At 37.5% G+C, this 18,870-nt stretch overlaps 1 protein-coding gene across 8 annotated transcripts in view; it reads left to right on the top strand.

Moving 5' to 3' along the window:
* LOC150094682 (NADH dehydrogenase [ubiquinone] 1 alpha subcomplex assembly factor 8-like) overlaps positions 1-18,870 on the top strand; it is a 49,396-nt gene that overhangs the window by 16,606 nt on the left and 13,920 nt on the right. For all 8 annotated transcript variants that reach the window (XM_090411037.1, XM_090411033.1, XM_090411034.1 and 5 more), the window contains one exon: positions 15,755-15,853. In XM_090411037.1, coding sequence (XP_090267163.1) covers positions 15,755-15,853 — 99 coding nt within the window. The remainder of the gene's footprint in view (positions 1-15,754; positions 15,854-18,870) is intronic.

Raw genomic sequence — 18,870 nt, 5'->3', positions numbered from 1 at the left:
TCATATGCCTTTTCTAAATCGACAAAACTTAAATACAGATCTTTGTTATATTCCCATGCTTTCTCGACTATTTGTCGTAAAGTGAAGATCTGATCCTGACAGCCTCTATTTGGCCTGAATCCAGCTTGTTCTTCACCAAGCTTTTCTTCCACAATTCTTCTCAACCGTTTCTCAAGTATACTTGCATAGATCTTGCCAGGAACACTCAGTAGGGAAATACCTCTGTAATTCTCACATTCAGTTTTATTTCCCTTTTTATATATGGGTACTATGAGAGCTCTACTCCAATCATCGGGAATTCGTCCCTCTGTCCAGGCTTTCTGAACTATGCAGTGCAGCCACTGTAAGACTCTTATACCACCATACTTCAGCATTTCTGGTCGAATATCATCTACTCCTGCTGCCTTTCCACATTTCAAGCCTTTGATGGCTTTTTCTACTTCAAGTATGGATATGTATTCCTGACTGCATGCCTGGTCAGTGTTTTTTATCACTGTTTGTTTTTTATCACTTTAATGTTTGTTGCACTAAATTGTCACTTGTGTTTCAGATTCGTTAGTATGATATACCATCATCTTGAAAGAAGATAAATTTTCATCTTTAGCAACACTGAGGAAAAACATGAATCACTGTTAGGTATCTTGGCATTAATCTTTAATAAGTTATGCTGCATCAAATACCTGACTATATTATGGGTTATCCTGTGCTCTTATTTTTTAATGAGACTAGTATTGGAAAATTTAATGAAGGCTAATTTTTAAGTGATACATGAATTTCATTACTCACACTACAAACCCAACTTATTTATTGGAGACACGAAGTAGCTTGAAAAATTCCATGAGTAGAGTTTCTGGATTATTTAACATTTATTCTGCCCATTTAACTATTACTAATGAAATATAAATTTGTAATCCTTTGCAAGTGGGATTCACATAAAAATATTTATTATTAGGGATCATGGAGGAGACTTTCACATCACCTTTCAGGAATGCAGAAAACTGACTGGAGCTTCTGACCTAATGTCCAATCCTTACCTTCATGTGGTGCATCCTGTTAATAGGTAGCTACTGGGTACAGCGAACGAAGATGGGCTAGCAATTTGAGCTTAACTGACCAAATTGTACTTTTTGTTGGCTTAAAAAAAGCAAATGCATATGAAGGTACAACATGATTAGATTTCATGTCAGCTGGGGCATTACCATGTTAAACAAGACCTCTGCTGTTTTCATCAGGGAACCAGGACGAATAGTGAAGAGTCAGCTATTGGAACAAGCTCCAACTCAACATCTAGAAGAAGAAGAATAAACCCAACATCAGAAGAACTGAAGATAGGAACCTCAATATAAGGGAGGAGGAAATCAAACTTGCAGAAGAATTGGAAAAGAACCACGTAGACATAATTGGCATTACTGAGACAAAGAAGACAAAAACAGGTGAGATATTATTTAGTAATAAGTATAGGATGCTATTTTCAAGCAATAATGATCAAGGAAAGGAAGGAGTAGCGACAGTATTCAATACTGAACACAAAGATAAACTTCTTGATTAGAAAGCAGTTTCAAGTAGAGTTATATGGGCAAACTTCAAAATGGAGAAATAGACAATGAAATTTATTGTGCCTATGGTCCCAAAGAAGGTTCTTCTAAGGAAGAAGTGAAGTAGTTTTTTGGGTCATTAGAACAGGCAGCTGACATAAAGAAAATGGAAAAAGTTGTCCTTGTCGGAGACCTGAACAGCAGAGCAGGAAATGAATCTAACCAGGCAAATAGGAACATTTTAGAAAAATTTGAAGAAAAGGGTAAAGCTAATAATAATGATAGGTATTTGCTGGACTACTGTTCAGTACACTGACTAGTCATTACTAATACCATCTTTCAACATAAAGATGTGACAAATTCACATGGAGAAAAGACAAGAATTAAGAAAAGCCTCATTTATTATGTCATTGTTGATAGCATTGATATCTTCATGCTCGTTCAAGAAAAAAGAGTGTACAGAGGATTTGAAATTGGAAGTGACCATTACTTAGTACTAAGCAGGATAAAAATGGATACCACATCAAAAATAACTTATGGAAGAAAGTTTTTAAAATAATTAAAGTTGAGCAGCTTTTTACCTATGCAACCATTATTGAAGAAAAAATGAAACAAATTGAAAACAAGAACCAAACCTTGAAATCTCAGTGGCAAACTCTGAAAAAGACACCAATTCAGCTAGGAAGGTATGTGGTGAAGTTGTATGCAAGGATAGAAAAATAAGAACACTGTGGTCGACATAAGAAGTAGTCATAAAAGAAGAAAGCATACCAAAAGTTTCTAGCAAATGAGTCAGCAGGTGCCCTGAAAGAATACAGAGAAAAATGTAAGAGTGTTGAGCTATGTTTAAAAGTAGCTAAACAAAATTCATGGGAAGACTGGTAAGAGTATGGAAAATTAATATCAGGAAGGTGGCAAAATGTTCTGAGCTATTGAAGTTTATAAATGGAGGAAAGAGTACTGTTAAATGAATTAAAGATGATATGAAAAGGCGACATGAAAACTGAAGATAAGGATATCCTAGATGTCTGGAGTAATTACTTTGAAAGGCTGTTAAATGAACCAAGCAGTGATAGAACCATACTAGGAGATTTTCAAGAGGAATGCAAAGAGAAATGCATATTAATACATGAGGTAGAAAAAGCCGTCAAAAACTTGAAATGTGGAAAGGCAGCTGGAGTGGATGATATTGGACCAGAAATGCTTAAATATGAAGATTTAAAAGTTTTCCAGTGGCTACACTGCATAATTCAGAGGGCCTAGACAGAAGGTTGAATTCCCAATGATTGGAGTCTCTCATAGTACCCATAGTGATCCATATAGATGATGAATACGAGTAGAGATGATGTGCATCCTTGTCTTAATCCTGACTTTGCATCAAACCATCTTCCTGTATTTCCTTCATTTCTAACTGCCAACTTAAATATAGACTATGTATTGCTCTGTATAATGTTTTATTCACCCAATGTAATTGAAGTGTTTTGAAAAGCTTTTCTCTGAGCACCTTGTCGTATTCCTTTTTCAGATCTACAAAATTTAAGTACAGATCATTGTCATATTCTCATGATTGCTTAACTGTCTTAAACTGAAAATCTGATCTTGATAATTTATTTTTGCATTAATTTTTGCATAAATTTTACCAGGAGGAACACTTAATAGAGATATTCCTCTGTAATTCTCACATTGCTCTTTATTCCTTTTTTTATAGATGGGTACTATGGGACTCTACTCCAATCATTGGAGTAGAGCTTAAGCATTTCTGATCGAATATCATCTACTCTAGCTGCCTTTCCACATTTCAAGTGTTTTGACAACTTTTTCTCTCTCAAGTATTTATAAGTACTCCTCTTTGCATGCCTCTTGAAAGTTTTCTACCATTATTCTGTCACTGCTTGTTTTATTTAACATTCTTTCAAAGTAATTATCCAGACATCTAGGATATTCTTATCTTCAATTTTCATGTCACCTTGTTCATCTCTGATTCCTTTACTGTACTCTTTCCTCTATTTCTAAGCTTTTTCAAATAGCCTGTAAAATATTTTGCCACCTTCCTGATATTTATTTTTCATACTCTCACCGAAGTCTTCCCATGACTTTTGTTTAGCTAGTTTTACATAGTGCTTCACTTTTTTGCATTTTTCTTTTTTCTCGGTATTTCTCTAATTTATTATTTTTTAAATTGATGGGCAATTTCTTAGCATCTTCTCACAGGATACATGAAGGGTTTTGAGTATTTGATTATTATAATTGTTACAGTAACTCCATTTAATCAGTACATCATGTGAAGCCCACTCAACAAGCACTATATGACTGCAGAGAGAGAGAGGGTGCTGAAAAGTTCTGATGAACACGTACAACAAAAATTATATTAAAGCAACTCATGTAACCATAAAGAAAGAAAACATCTTAAAACTCTTTAAGCTTCATGTTTCATCAAATTGTAATGATTTTTTTTTCTTTTAGGATATATAAGAAGAGATATATATACCTAATGAGATATATGCCAGGTTTTGAAGAAATTCGAAGACAGGGGTGTAGGCAGTCATAAATTTTTTCATGCTGCAAGAAAAGTCTGCAACTGAGATTCACCTAACTTTGTGTGAGACTTTAGGGGACTGTGTCCCAGCATATCCACCAGTTGCCAGATGGGTGGCAAAGTTGAACACTGGGCATCCTGAGACAACAGATGTCCCAAGGTCAGGAAGACCTTGAGACATCTGTTTCTGGCTATCACACCTGAAAACATTGATGCAGTGCATGCCATGATCCTTGATGATAGACAATTTCCACCCAAAACATTGCAAAGACCCTGGAGATATCCAGGGAATGAGTTAGGGTCATTGTCCACTGACATCTGAACATGCAGAAGCTCTCAGCAAAGTGGGTCCCCAAATTAAAGATGCCTTCTTGGTGTATCTTTTCTATTTTACTATGTTTCTGTCCCATGCAAAGAGAATCTGCCTTTTCTTCAAGGTACAGTAGTCCCCCCCCCTATCTGCAGGGTGATAAATTCCAAGACTCCCTGCAGATACCTGAAACCGCAGATAGAACTGAACCCTATATGAAAAGGCAGATTCTCTTTGCATGGGACAGAAACATAGTAAAATAGAAAAGATTCACCACTAGCTTTCAAATATTCTAATAGCACCGGAGAGAAAAAAAGAGTAGTGATCACTATATAAAAAACATAACAGATGTATATTACATAAAGTAAGCCATGGTCCATCATCAGGTACCTCCAGGTCACCGCTCACATTGGCATTTCCTCTATCTAGAAAAGGTATGCTTTTACTCCAGAAATCCTTAGCTTTGCCAGAACCTGGAGTGTGGAAATAGCCAACCCACAAGAAGTTTGCTGGATTGACTTGGAGAGAATGTATTGCACATCTCTCTAGTTCTATGGTTAATCTGAGGTGGTGTAGCTATTTAAATGGAATGGAAGCAAATAAATTAGAATTACAACTGAAGTGAAATTAAAATTACATTTGTAGTAAAAATAATGGGGAAAATGCATGTTTTGAAAGGCAATAATATGACTGCACATAGGTCAGATTAAAGATGATAAATATTAGAACTTCATTGACAAATCATTAAATAATAAACTAATTAAAATATATATACCTATTTTCCGGTGTATAAGACGCTGCTATGTATAAGATGCACCCAAGAAATTTAATACAATTTTCTGGAAAAAACCTAAACTTTAAAGTATGATTTTAAAAAAAATGGATAAAATAATAGGTAATTTTTAATAGTAAACTGACCTTTCAGAAACCTGCAAAACCCAAGTCACTGTCATCTGATTCTTCTCTATCATCATTAATTTCTTCTCTTTGTTGTTGTTCATCATCTTCATATAAGAAATGATCTTCACTTCCATCAAGGGCGTTGCTAATTCCACATTTCAAGAAAGATTTAACAATAGTTTGTTCATTCATTTTCGACCAAGATGTCTTAACCCACTCGCACACTTGAGAGATTGATGGCCATTTCAGAGCCCTTTGGTGTTAGCTGATGTACACTGGCATTCATCATCCACTTGTTCCACTCTTTGCTCATAGAGACTTTAAGGGTTTGTTTAAAGATACATCAAGTGGCTGCAGTTGTGATGTAAGTCCTCCTGGTATGACAGCCAATTCAATATTACACTCTTGGAATTTTTGTTTGATTGAATCCTTCAGATGAGCCCGGAACTGATCAAATACAAGAAGAGCTTTCTTCTTTAGTAATGTGCCATTCCTTCTTTTCCATACTTTATCTATCCACACTTTCATACCACTTTATTCTATCCAACCTTTTTCATGCACATGTACAATCAGTCCTGTTCTTATTTTTTCTTTAGGCAGAGTCTTCTGTTTAAAAATTATCATTGGCGGCAGCCTCGTACCATGAGCACAACATGCAAGAACTACAGTGTAGTGTGTTTTTTCATGTCCATTTCTTTTGATTGTAATGCTTTTCTCACCTTTCTCAGCTACAGTTCTATTTGAGGGAACATCAAAGGTTAGGGGCGTTTCATCCATATTGGCTATCTGTCCCATTTCAAAATTGTAATTTTTTCGATGTTGAATCACATATTTATGAAAAGAAATAATTTTGTCTTCATATTCTTTTGGCATTTTTTGACTGATTTTTGTTTTTGTACAAATACAAAGTCCACTGTGTTTCATGAAACAGTAACACCATGACGCACCAGCTTTAAAATCTTCAATGTTACGCTCACAGGCTACTTTGACTGCATGTGTACAAATCATTTTTGTTGAAATGGCAATGCCATTTTGCCGATTTTCTTGCACCCATTTCAAAACTTCGGTCCCTAGTTCTGGCCACTTCGCAATTTTTCCACGTTCCGCACTTTTCATTACGCAAATTGTACAACATCTCCTTCTGACCACTCCAAGTTCTAATAATTTTTTCTGTAGGCGGAGGTCCAAAATGTCTTTCAGCTTCTCTATTCCCGTGTTCTTCCGCTATTTTACAACCTGCAATTTGTAACTTGAAGTATATGAATGTCGCCTGTTTTTTTCCATCACTAAAATCTACGGGGAAATATCAAACTGAACACAAAATATCTCAACACATCAACTCAATACTGATAAACATCGGTAATTGATTACTCGGATAAGATATTATGAAACTTGAATAGGGACTCTCCGTTCTTAGCCAATGACATGCTAGAAGTCATGTGAAGGTCACGCATCAGTTTGATTGCACCATTAACCGCCTACAAAGATCTTGGAACATAAAAGGGAGTGCGTATGACTTTGAAAAGAGGAAACAATCTTTACCTTCATTATATAAAATTCACCCCATTTTTAAGATGAATTTTTAAGGTAAAAAAGTGCGTCTTATACACCGGAAAATACTATATATATACTAGGGGGCACTGACGCCTACGGCCCCCATCCCGCGAGTAGGTTAGTTCTCTTTGAATGCTGATGACTCAAATTTTGAAGACTCGACACTTGGTAGCCCCTGAGTTTCAAAACATTTCAAATAACTTGACAAAAAAGTGTGACACAAAAACGTTAAGAAAAAAGTCTTATCATTTATATTATAGGGTAGATATATATTTAAATCAAAGTGAATCGCATTAGATTACCACTGTATTATCATGTATACCATTTCGGGATTATTACTATTATTGCATGCGACTCCAGGGAGTCCTTAGACTCATCGAGGGAAGCCCTAAACATCATGTCCACACAACTATTCGACATTCTCACAGTATCTATCATACCTTGCCTTGAACTCATTCACTGTCATAGCACCCACAACAGACTCTGGCAACTTATTCCACTCATTTACCACTCTAAAAGTAAAGAACCCAGCTCTAACACCCTTGCTAACCACACTCTTGCCCAGCTTCCATAGATGTCCCCCTAGTTCTTCCACCACCAGTCCTGATCTCAAAAATATCCTCTGAATTAATCCTATAGAAACTCTTTAGCAATTTGAATGTCTCAATCGTATCTCCCCTTTTCTGCCTATCAGCCAATTTCTGCAACCTACAAATCTTCAACCTGTTCTCATACGGTTCATTCCATAGACCTGCTATCATCTTGGTCACTTGCATCTGGATCCTCTCCACCTCCTCCCCATCAAGAAGGAACCTAGGTGACCAAATCTGGCATAGTAGTCAAGATGAGGTCTTATCAAGGCTCGGTACAGAGGAACAATAACTTGCTTGTCTCTGCTCGTCAAAGTATTTTTCAGCAACCAAGTGATTTGATGAGCTGATTTAGCCACTTTTGCAATGTGCCCCCTAAACTTCAACTCCGTATCCACCAACACTCCCAAGTCTGGCCTCATCAATCTCCTGGAATACAGTTCCACCAATGTGGTATACTGCTGCTAATCTTTTCACCCCAAAATGCATAACCTTACATTTTGTCACATTAAATTGACATTCATTCTCCTTAGCCCAAAACTCCAATCTATCCAAATCATCCTGCAAGATTTTGACATCTTCTGCATTCACTATTGCCCTACCTAACTTTGCATCATCAGTGAACAAATGAACCGTTCCTCTTAGATCCTTCCCTGTATCGTTAATGAACAAATTAAACAGAAGTGGTCCGAGAACAGAATGCTGCGGCACACCACTAGTCACAGGTCGTCTTTTGGATTCTACTCCTGAATAAACTACTCTCTGATATCTCTCCATCAACCACCCACCTATCCATCTCACCAACCCTATATCCATTCCCATATGTTGCAGTTTACGGATTAGAATTCCATGTGATATCCTGTCAAAGGCCTTAGCCAGGTCCAGCAATATCACTGTAAACCCATTACCCTTATCCAGTTCAGCCGTCACTGTGTTATAAAACTTGAGCAAGTTACCCTTCACAAAGCCATGCTGTCCCCTGAACAGTATCTCATTTTCATCAATCAATGCCTATATTTTTCCCATGACTACTTTCTCCAAGACCTTGACAATGACTCCTGATATGCTGATCAGTCGGTAATTTGCAACCGTAGTCTTGGATCCTCCTTTATGCAGTGGAACTATTTTCCCCTCTTTTCACACCTTCGGGACTAAACCAGACCCGAGACTCAGATTAAACAACATGATCAAGGGCACTGATAATTCTTTAGCCGCTTCACGTATGACCCGTGCTGGTATACCATCCAATCCCACAGATGTATCCATATTAAGGTTCTGTAATAGACTATTCACCTCCACTTCATTCATCACAATTCCCATATAAACTAATGGTTCCTTCATTCTTTCAGTGTCACCACCTGGATGATATACTCTTGTAAAGTGCTCACTCAGTAATTCCACTATATCAACTGATTCGGCGACCTCCTTACCATAAGCATTCCCTAAAATTATTCTGCCACATACAGTTTTTTTTTTTTTTTTTTGCTTGCAGCATATTTAAAGAACTGTTTAGGATTTTCTTTAGCTTGCATAGCTAGTTTCCTTTCATAATCCGCTTTTGCTTTTCTTACCACACTTGTTACCCTTCTAGCCTGCACTTTATACCGTTCGTGTGCTTGCAGGTCACCTTTCTCTATAAATTCCTTCCACAGTTGTTTCTTTTTTTTTTTTTTTTTTTTTTTGCAGCTCAAGCTTAATGGTGTTATTCATCCATTTAACCCCTACTTGTTTTACTGTTCGGACCCTAGGTATACAATCAGCCATAACCTCCTGTAAATGCTCTTTGACCACTTCCCATGCTCTATCGACATCCAGCCCTTGCAGATTTACATGCCATGGCACTGAACCAAGCAATCTCCTAAGCTTGTCATACTTGCCAGCACGGTAATTCCACATATACCCTGTCTTAATTGAAAATTCCACACCTTTAGCCACCTCCCAGGTCCTTATTATTATTATTATTATTATTATTATTCAGGCCTCCAAGGAGTCAAAAGACTCATCGAGGGAGGTCCTTCCTAAGACATAAAGTCTGTCAAGACTCATCGAGGGGAGGTCCCCCCCCCCCCGAGAAACACAAAGTTTATCATACCAATCTTTAAACTCACTGACCGTTCTCGCTCCCACCACTCCATCAGGCAATGCATTCCACAGCTCAACCACCTTCCACACAAAGAAACCACTCCTTACCCTTTTGCTCACAGTTTCCTTTCGTAACTTCCAGGGATGGCCTCTTGTCATCACTCCTTCCCGCTGATCAACCAAGCGAAAGAACTCCCCAGTGTCAACCCTGTAACCACCTCTCAACAGTTTAAAAGTCTCAATCATATCACCTCTCCTTCTTCTATCCACCAAACTCTGCAGTCCACATTCTCTCAGCCGATCCTCATAACTATCCTTGTACAGTCCTGAAACCATCTTTGTCATCCGTCTTTGTATCCTTTCCACAGTTAATTTATCCCCTTCAAATCCTGGGGACCAAATCTGAGAACAATAGTCCAAGTGTGGTCTGATCAGAGACTTATACAACGGAATGATAACCCTCTTATCTCTGCAGGTCAGTGTCCTTCTCATAATAGCAGCAATCCTCTGTGTTACCTTCACCACCTTTGCAATATGTCTCCTAAACTTCAGGTTTCTATCAATCATCAACCCCAGATCTCTTGTCTCCCCTACTTCCTCCAGTATAACTCCTCCCATAGAGTATACAGCATCCCATCGATGTTTCCCAAACCTCAAGACCTTACATTTTGCTGCATTAAACTGACACCCCCATTCATTTGCCCATCTATTTGGCTTATTTAAATCCTCTTGCAGGGCTACCACATCTGCACTATTACTAATAATCCTTCCCAGCTTTGCATCATCCGCAAACAACTGAATAACCCCCTGCAATCCACTGGCTATGTCATTGATATTAAGGTTAAACAATATAGGTCCTAGTACTGGTCCCTGTGGGACCCCACTTGTAACCCTCTGCCTCCTGGAAACTGCTCCACCATACACAACTCTCTGATACCTATCAGACAGCCAATCCTGAATCCAGTTGACCAATCTGACATCCAGACCCATGTGCTGCAACTTAAATATCAGCTTATCATGTGGCACCCTGTCAAATGCCTTCGCCAAGTCTAAGAAAATTGCAGTATATGCCTTTCCCTCATCTAATGTTCTTGTAACTTTATTATACAGGGTGTTCGGGATAAATTTGACAGTTTCGTAAGGAAAAAGAAAATCTTCTTTGTATCTATTAAATTTAATGAATTGACAAAAAAACATTACAGGCAGAGTTAATTACAATACTATCAACAAGATTTACTCAAAATAACCACCATTAGCATCGATCACAGCTTCAATTCTGCTTCGGAACCTCGAACAAGCTGATGCTACAGTCTCCCTGGGAAGGGCCGCAAAAACTGTTTTAATTTTATCCATTAACTGGGCTTTTGTATTACTGGAAGTGCGATTGGTGTCTTTTTCAACTGCGCCCCATACAAAATAATCCATGGGGTTAAGGTCTGGGGAGTTTGGAGGCCAAACATTTGGACTGGTGAAGTCGTAGAAATTTTCAGACAACCATTTTTGACTTTTCCCAGAGGTGTGGCAAGGGGTCGAATCCTGCTGCCATACATACGGCCTACCATTGGCTACCCTTGTTATCCAGGGCTTGACTACAGTTAGCAACTCCACGAACAAAGCCCGAATTCCAATGCCAGGGTTCTTCAACACCTGTTCCTGCAGATTTGCGAGGAATTCTGCTGTACGAACGCAATCAGATCGTCTGCTAGGGATCTTTCTTCTTGCTACATCCTCGTAGTCACCATTGCAAGTCTCTAGTTCATGCCTGATTGTTTTTACTGTATTCAGGGAGCATTGGGCAGCAGTCGTAATATCCTTATTTTGATGGCGGGCACGAATCATCATGATACAAGTTATTCTCTTCCATGATTCAGGTGGGTTCCAGCTATCCATCCTTTCTGACATCTTGTATGTGAATGAAGAAGGGTCCAAACTTTTAAATGAAGAGAAGTGTGTGTTAATACATGTAACTTACGGAAAAATATAATTAATTATAAATATGTCAAATTTATCCCGAACACCCTGTAAAAGGCTAGCATATTGCTAAAACAAGAGCGTCCTTTCACAAATCCATGTTGATTCTCACAGATAATATTACCCTCATCTGCCCAATGCTATACACGGTCCCTCACTACTTTCTCCAAGATCTTAACAACTACTGATGACACACAGACTGGCCTATAATTAGACACTTCCAGTCTGTTACCACCCTTATGCAATGGCACTATCTTACCTTCCTTCCATTCCCTGGGCACCTTTGCCAAAGCCAGACTTTCGTTGAAAAGCCACGTTAAAGGTACTGTCAATTCCCTAGCACATTCTCTCAAAACTCGTGGCGAAATACCATCCAGTCCCACAGCTTTACTGACATCCAGAGTACTCAGTATCTGAAACACACTCTCCTCCTGTACCTCCAGACCTCGTACCAGTCCTATCCCTCTAGCATTAAAACCGACTCCTCTAGGATGAAATACTCCAATAAAGTGTTCATTGAACAATTCCACTATGTCCTCTGCATCAGTCACTCTATTCCCATTTTTATCCCACAATATCATTCTTCCACAGTCATTTCTCCTATTACTGGCCACATAGCTAAAAAATTCCCTAGGATTTTCTTTGGATCTTAGGGCCAATCTCCTCTCATATTCCACTTTCGCTTTCCTTACCACACTAGTCACTCTTCTGGCCTGTGTCTTATATTCCTCATGCATCTCTTCACCTGTCTCTTTATATCTCTTCCGTAGCCTCTTTTTCGCATGCAATTCCTGTTTAATATTGTTTGTCATCCACTTTACTCCAAATTGCGTCCTCTTCTTCACTCATGGTATACAACTTACCATTGCTGATAACAAATATTCTTTCACAATTTCCCACGCACTGGTGATATCCCGGCCTTCCAATTCCTCCCTCCATGAAACTTTCCGAAGTTGACGTCTAAGACTATTATAATCACCTGCCTTATAATTCCACATAAGTTCCCGTCTCTTTGATATTCCTGCATGTCTATTCATTTTCCAAGTCAACACCATATGGTCACTCTCTCCAACTGGTGGGAGAGATGTCAACTCAGTTATTATCAACTCTTCTGATGCTATAACGAAATCCAAAATTTTTGAACCTCTTGTTCCCTCTGTTACATGTTGCCTAAGACATTTGTCCCTCAAGAATTCTAGAAATTCCATTCCCCTATTGTTACATGCATCTTCCTCTCTCCAATTTATACTACTGAAGTTAAAATCTCCCATAACAATCATTCTTCTTGCTGCCAAACTTAGCTGTCTAAATATATCCTGGTCCCCATCCTCTGTGCTCCTGGGTCTGTAGCAACACCCCACTAAATATCCTGTCTTGCCTACCTCTACCTCACACCATACGCTCTCAAAATCATTTGTCTCACTTCCTTCCAAATTCTCCACTCTTAGAGGACATAGGTCATCACTTATCATAAGCAGCACCCCACCACCACGCTTTCCCCTCCTATCCTGACGAAAAATGCTATACCCAGCGACTTCTATTCCTGTTTTTATATCCCCTTCTGTCAACCACGTCTCAGTGATCGCAATAATTTTTGGCCAGGCTGATGCTATCTGCACCACCAATTCCTCTCCCTTATTCCGGATACTCCTGGCATTAGTATACAGCATATAAATGCCATTGTTGCTATACCCAGCATTATCCCTTCTAGACTCCACTGGGCTCAGTGTTACCTGACATTGTCTCCCTTCTCCCAAGTATCCATTCCCACAAGAGGCCACCCCTGCTATCATCCTCCCTGGGACACACTGACTCGTTCAGAACAGCAATCTCTCCAGATGCCTACATCCTTCCTCATTCAAATGTAAACGGTCTCGCATACAACTCCTCTCTTTCCTCAAACGCACTCCAAGCATCCACATATACCAGTCCTCTCTTGTCACACATTCTCGCTATTATGCCATTCAATATCACCGCTCTTCTGCTCAGCTCATCATTATCATACCTAGGCAACACGCACACTATTTTTCCTCTCTCTGTCTTCTTCCATACAGTCTCAAGCAAAAATCTCATATCTCTCGCTGCCCGACTTACATTACCACTCAAGTCATTCGTTCCTACCATCACAATCATCTCATCCACCCTTTCACCTCTCTTAATTGCCATAGCCACCCTTTCTATTGTTCCTCCTGGCAAACACTCCTCACGCATCCTATCTTGAACACCACGGATCATTGAGTCGCCATACATTATACCTCTTACCATTCCCTCGCTCCTATTGTTTCCATTCTCTCCTCTTCTTTCATTCCCATACCTCTCTCTTCTACTGTTTCCATTCTCTCCTCTTCTAGCACTCCCATACATCTCTCTCATTCCCTCTCTCCTACTGTTTCCATTTTCTCCTCTTCTAGCACTTCCATATCTCTCTCTCATTCCGTCTCTCCTACTGTTTCCATCCTCTCGTCTGCTAGCATTCCCATACCTCTCTCTCATTCCCTCTCTTCTACTGTTTCCATTCTCTCCTCTTCTAGCACCCCCATACCTCTCACTCATACTCCCTAAATTCTCTCTCTCTCCTACTCTGATTTGCCTTGCATTTATCTCTTCCATTCTCCTAATCTTATCTTTCATACTTCTGCTCTCATTCACAAGACATTCCACCTCCTCTTTCAACTCATCTATCTCCCTCTGCAGGTCAGTCACTCTTAATCTAAATTCACTCTCCCAAACAAAACCATCTCCTAAACTTCCACAGTCACTCACACCTTCCACACTATCAACTATTATTTTCTCATTCTCTCCTATCATACTACTTGTCTTCCTACATTCATTCCCCATTCCTGGAGCAACAAAGTCGGATATCGATATATCTAATGTACTTATTTCCTCCAACTGCCTGCATTTTGCGCACATACGCTCTCCACTCTCTTTAACAAGCCACATATGTAATTCCCGAGACGCATACATGCCGCAAGTACTGCATGCCACAAAGTCCCTTATGATATTGCTAATAATTGAGTTCTTAAATGGCGGAGGACTTGGCGTTACGCCACTTGCGACTGCTGCTGAATCCACCATCATTCCTTACTACCGAGTAGCGTAATCTTTAATAATTATTCAATTAATAAATAAGAGGGAAAAAAAGTACAAACATCAGAACATTTAAGTACTAAATATAATTAAATAAAATGAAATATAACTAAATACAGTAACTTAGCTTCGTTTTGTCTTCCACCGTTACGCGTTCGATTCCGACGGTACCAAAATATATTATATTGCGACAGCAACTCCTTATGATCCCAGGACCTTATGATCACTCTCACCAATAGGTGGCAACATGGTCATATTCATTACAGTCAAATTCTCAGATGCTATTACCAGGTCAAGCACTCTCATATCCCTAGTATTTTCTATTACATGCTGTCTCAGATAGTTATCCCTTAATGATTGAATAAAATCCAGTTCCTTCCTCACATGTGTCCTCTCCTCCTTCCAATCAATTTTACCATAGTTGAAATCCCCCATAATAATTACCCCCTTCCACTCATTTCATCAATTTGTTTATGCATACTATCTCCACCATCTATTCCATCTTCTGGTCTATAGCAGCACCCAACTGTATATTTTGTTCTGCTAGTCACACTCTCACACCAAATAGCCTTAAATGAGCTCTTTTCATTATCCTGCAATACAACTTCAATTCTTCTTGGCTGCAGTTCATCAACTATCATCAATAACACTCCTCCCCTCATTTTATTCTCTGTCCCTCATAAACACACTATAACCTACACATTCTATCCCACTAACTATATCTTCTTCCGTCAGCCATGTTTCACTAATGCCAGTAACCTGTGGCCAAGAAGAGCCAACCAAGGCCAAAAATTCTTCCTTCTTGTTCCTAATACACCTGGCATTAGTATACATGAAATGCAGAGGTCCCTTTGTCCCACCCCTATCTTGATGCGTTATTCTAACTATATATATCTGATACTTGTTCTCTGTGGTATTTAATGACTCTGAGACAAAAAACTATGATTAAAAATAGTTAATCATCTAGTGTATTCCCTCAAGGAGTGTATGAAATACTATGAGAATCCAACACAATTAAAAAGTCATACTAGTTTATAAAAAGATTATCAAAAATATCCTTCATAACTAAATTATATTTAAACTTTTAACCATTTATTGTATTTTTTAATGTTTCAGAAAATTAAATCCTTTAAATAAAGTTTTGGTTTTATTTACTCATTAAAAAAATTAATATTTCTATCTTCAGGCTGTAGCATATGCAAATTGTGTTAGTGCTAAAGATGATCTCAAAAAGAATGATTGTAGTCAAGAGTTTCAGCAACTGAAAGAATGTTTTCAAAGAACGGTAAGATATACTATTCAAAATAAAATAACTATGTGCAAGTCATTGGTATCTGAAATCTTATGTAAAACTAGGCATGAAGTGTTTCTTATGCTTCCAGAAACTGAAATATTAAATCTGTGTATGGTTTATCAGAAGTTTTAGTTTATCTCATTTTTCTTGCATAGCAGTAAAACTACTTAATATGGTTTAATGCTTATTCACAATATATGGGTAATCAGTTTTATTTATCACTATTTCACTTCATTCACTGATGTGTCAGTTATAAATTATAATGCTATCAGCTTTACTAAGAAAGCACAAATGGACAAGGAGTGCCAAATTCAAACTTTTCTCACTGTCCTGCAAAAATTTACCAACTCAATGGTAGCTTCTTAACCAGACTTCTTAAAATTTTGAAGAGGGTTTGTATAACATAGACTCCTTGATGAAGCAGATAGGTCAGTTATGCTATAAATTTCACTATGATGTCTTGTTAGTTAGTGATCTGTCTGTGAAAGTATTGCATTATAATTTATATCCTAATGATGCTTCAGTGGCTGAAGTAAAATATTGAGAATTATTCAATTATTAATTGTAATAAGTGACGTAAATAAGCATTGTAAGTACTGTCTGCACAGCTTTATTTCACTTATAAGTTTTTAGATATTAGGCGATGATCATCAAAAACAGAAGGTGATGTACTTTGGACATATTATGTAAGCTGATGAATCATTGGAAAAGGCTGTTATGTTGGGGAAGACTGAGGGAATAAAAAGGAGACCACAAAAGAATTGGATGGACAATATAAAATAACTTACCAACTTGAACTTACAATTGCTGAAAGAAAGGACAAGAGGCCGAGTGGGATGGAGAGTCACAATATCGCCAAGTTGTTGAAAACAACTGGATGGTACATAACAACAATTATGAGAGCTCTACTCCAATCATCTAGAATTTGACCCTTTGACCAGGCCTTCTGACTAATACAATGTTGTAAAAATTTTATACTTCCATATTTGAGCATTTCTGGTTGAATATTATATAGGAATAATATCAAGTATTGATATTATTCCTGGTTGCATTCCTGTTGAGTTTTTTACTTTCATGCTGTCACTGCTTGTTTCATTTTGTTTTCTTTTTAAAGTAAGTATTCCAGACATTTAGAATATTTATATCTTCAGTTTTCATGTCACCTCTATGATTTCTGATTCCTTTTACAGTGCTCTCCTCCATTTCTAAGTTTCTCTAGCCTCCAGAGTATTTACCACCATACTGATATTTATTTTCTTTGTTCTTACCCATGTCTTCCTGTGACTTTTGTTTAGCTAGTTTTATACAGTACATGCTTTATTACATTCTTCTCTGTATTCTATATGAACACAAACTGACTTACTTTGCCAGGAACTTTTGATATACTTTCTTCTTTTCCTTGACTACCTCTTAAACTTCATCAATCCACAATGGAATTCTGATTTTTCTATTCTTCCATGTGCTTCTCTGGCTGAATCGATCGATGTTTTCTTCATGGGAGATTTTTTCCCATTGAATCTCTCAAGTCTGGTTCTTGTATTCAAAATCTTTCATTTTTTTCTTAAATAATGTTTATATATTTTAGTCTACATTTCACCTCTGAAATCTCCTCAACTTTAATTTGCTTTATAACTTTCTTTTCAACATGACATTCACTTTTATCCTGAACCAGTACCAAAAATTGACTATCAACATTAACATTAGTCATTAAGAGTTTTCTTACATCTTCACTCCATGTTAATTTGTGCACATTTTTATGTTAGAACATCATGTTAGAAGTAACTAACTAATCCTTGTCCTGTACAGAAACTCAGCAGGTACTAAACGTTATAATTAGCTCCTTTTTTCTCCAAATTTTTCTGGAATATTTCTGTCTGGTGATCATTTCCTACGCTGCTGTTTAGATCTCCAACAATCGCCAAATTTTCCTTTTTCAGTATCTTTTAAAATCACTACTTTTTTGCAACATGATTCAGCTACAATCTTTTTTTCCTTCAGTTATTTGCTATATGCTGATATTCTCTTTTACAAATAGACTTAATGTTATATTTTCACTGTGTGATATTTATGCCATAAAAAGGAAAGTGTAGTTTAGAGTGTTACTTTTTTCCTTAAAGAAAAAAAGTCCTAAATATTACTACTTTTATTTATTTATTACTACTGTTGGTTGCCATTTTTGAAATATTTATGCCATAAAAAAGGAAAGTTTAATTTTGAGAGTTACTTTTTTCTTAAGAAAAAAGTCATGAATTTTACTACTTCTACTATTGTTGGTTGCCATTTTTGAAATACTAGCTAATAATTGTTGCCCCAGCAATAGGCTGATAGTTGAGATCATTCATAGCTATTGAGAAAGAAAAAACATCTTTCAGAAGTAACACTAAAGAGTCCCAACAAGTAGTGTGGTATACATAAAAAAATATCTTTTGTTTTCATCTGATTTCTTTCTAGGCTGATAGAGCATTTTTGTCAAAACTGATTTCACTCAATCATCCCTAAGGTCACTATTTTCTTTAGCTACTTTTACACATGGTTTCTTAAATTTTTCTTGTATTCTTTTAGGATATACACTGACTTTTACTTGCTAGAACTTTCCATATGATGTCTTCTTTTCCAGGATTACCTCTTTAACTTCTTGAAGGCACCATGAAATTCAGGTTTTTTGTTTTCTTGAGCATCTGCTACTGAGTCTATAAGGTTTGGTTCTTATTTTCAAATTCATTTTTTCTTGAATAATATTTATATATCCGAGTGTATAGTTTACCTCTAAAAGCTGCACATCTTTGACTTTTTTTTTAACATTTTTGGACAGTTTTTTCCTTTTGAATATGATGCTTCATCAGATTTTATTTATAGTGATCACTTCCTATTTCAAATCCCCAGTATACTTTTTTGTCCTGAACCAGTACAAAGATGCTGGTTTTCAGGACAAAAATAGCGTAGTCATTGAGGCAGTTATTAGTCAACGTAGCCAATTTAGCAACCAGCCAAAAGAAAAACAACATAAA

The sequence above is a fragment of the Typopeltis vanoorti genome, chromosome 21 (assembly GCF_054136105.1).
Source record: "Typopeltis vanoorti isolate ZY-2024b chromosome 21, IOZ_Tvanoo_1.0, whole genome shotgun sequence".
In the NCBI taxonomy this organism is placed as follows: domain Eukaryota; kingdom Metazoa; phylum Arthropoda; class Arachnida; order Uropygi; family Thelyphonidae; genus Typopeltis; species Typopeltis vanoorti.
This window is presented reverse-complemented; position numbering and strand designations above follow the sequence as displayed.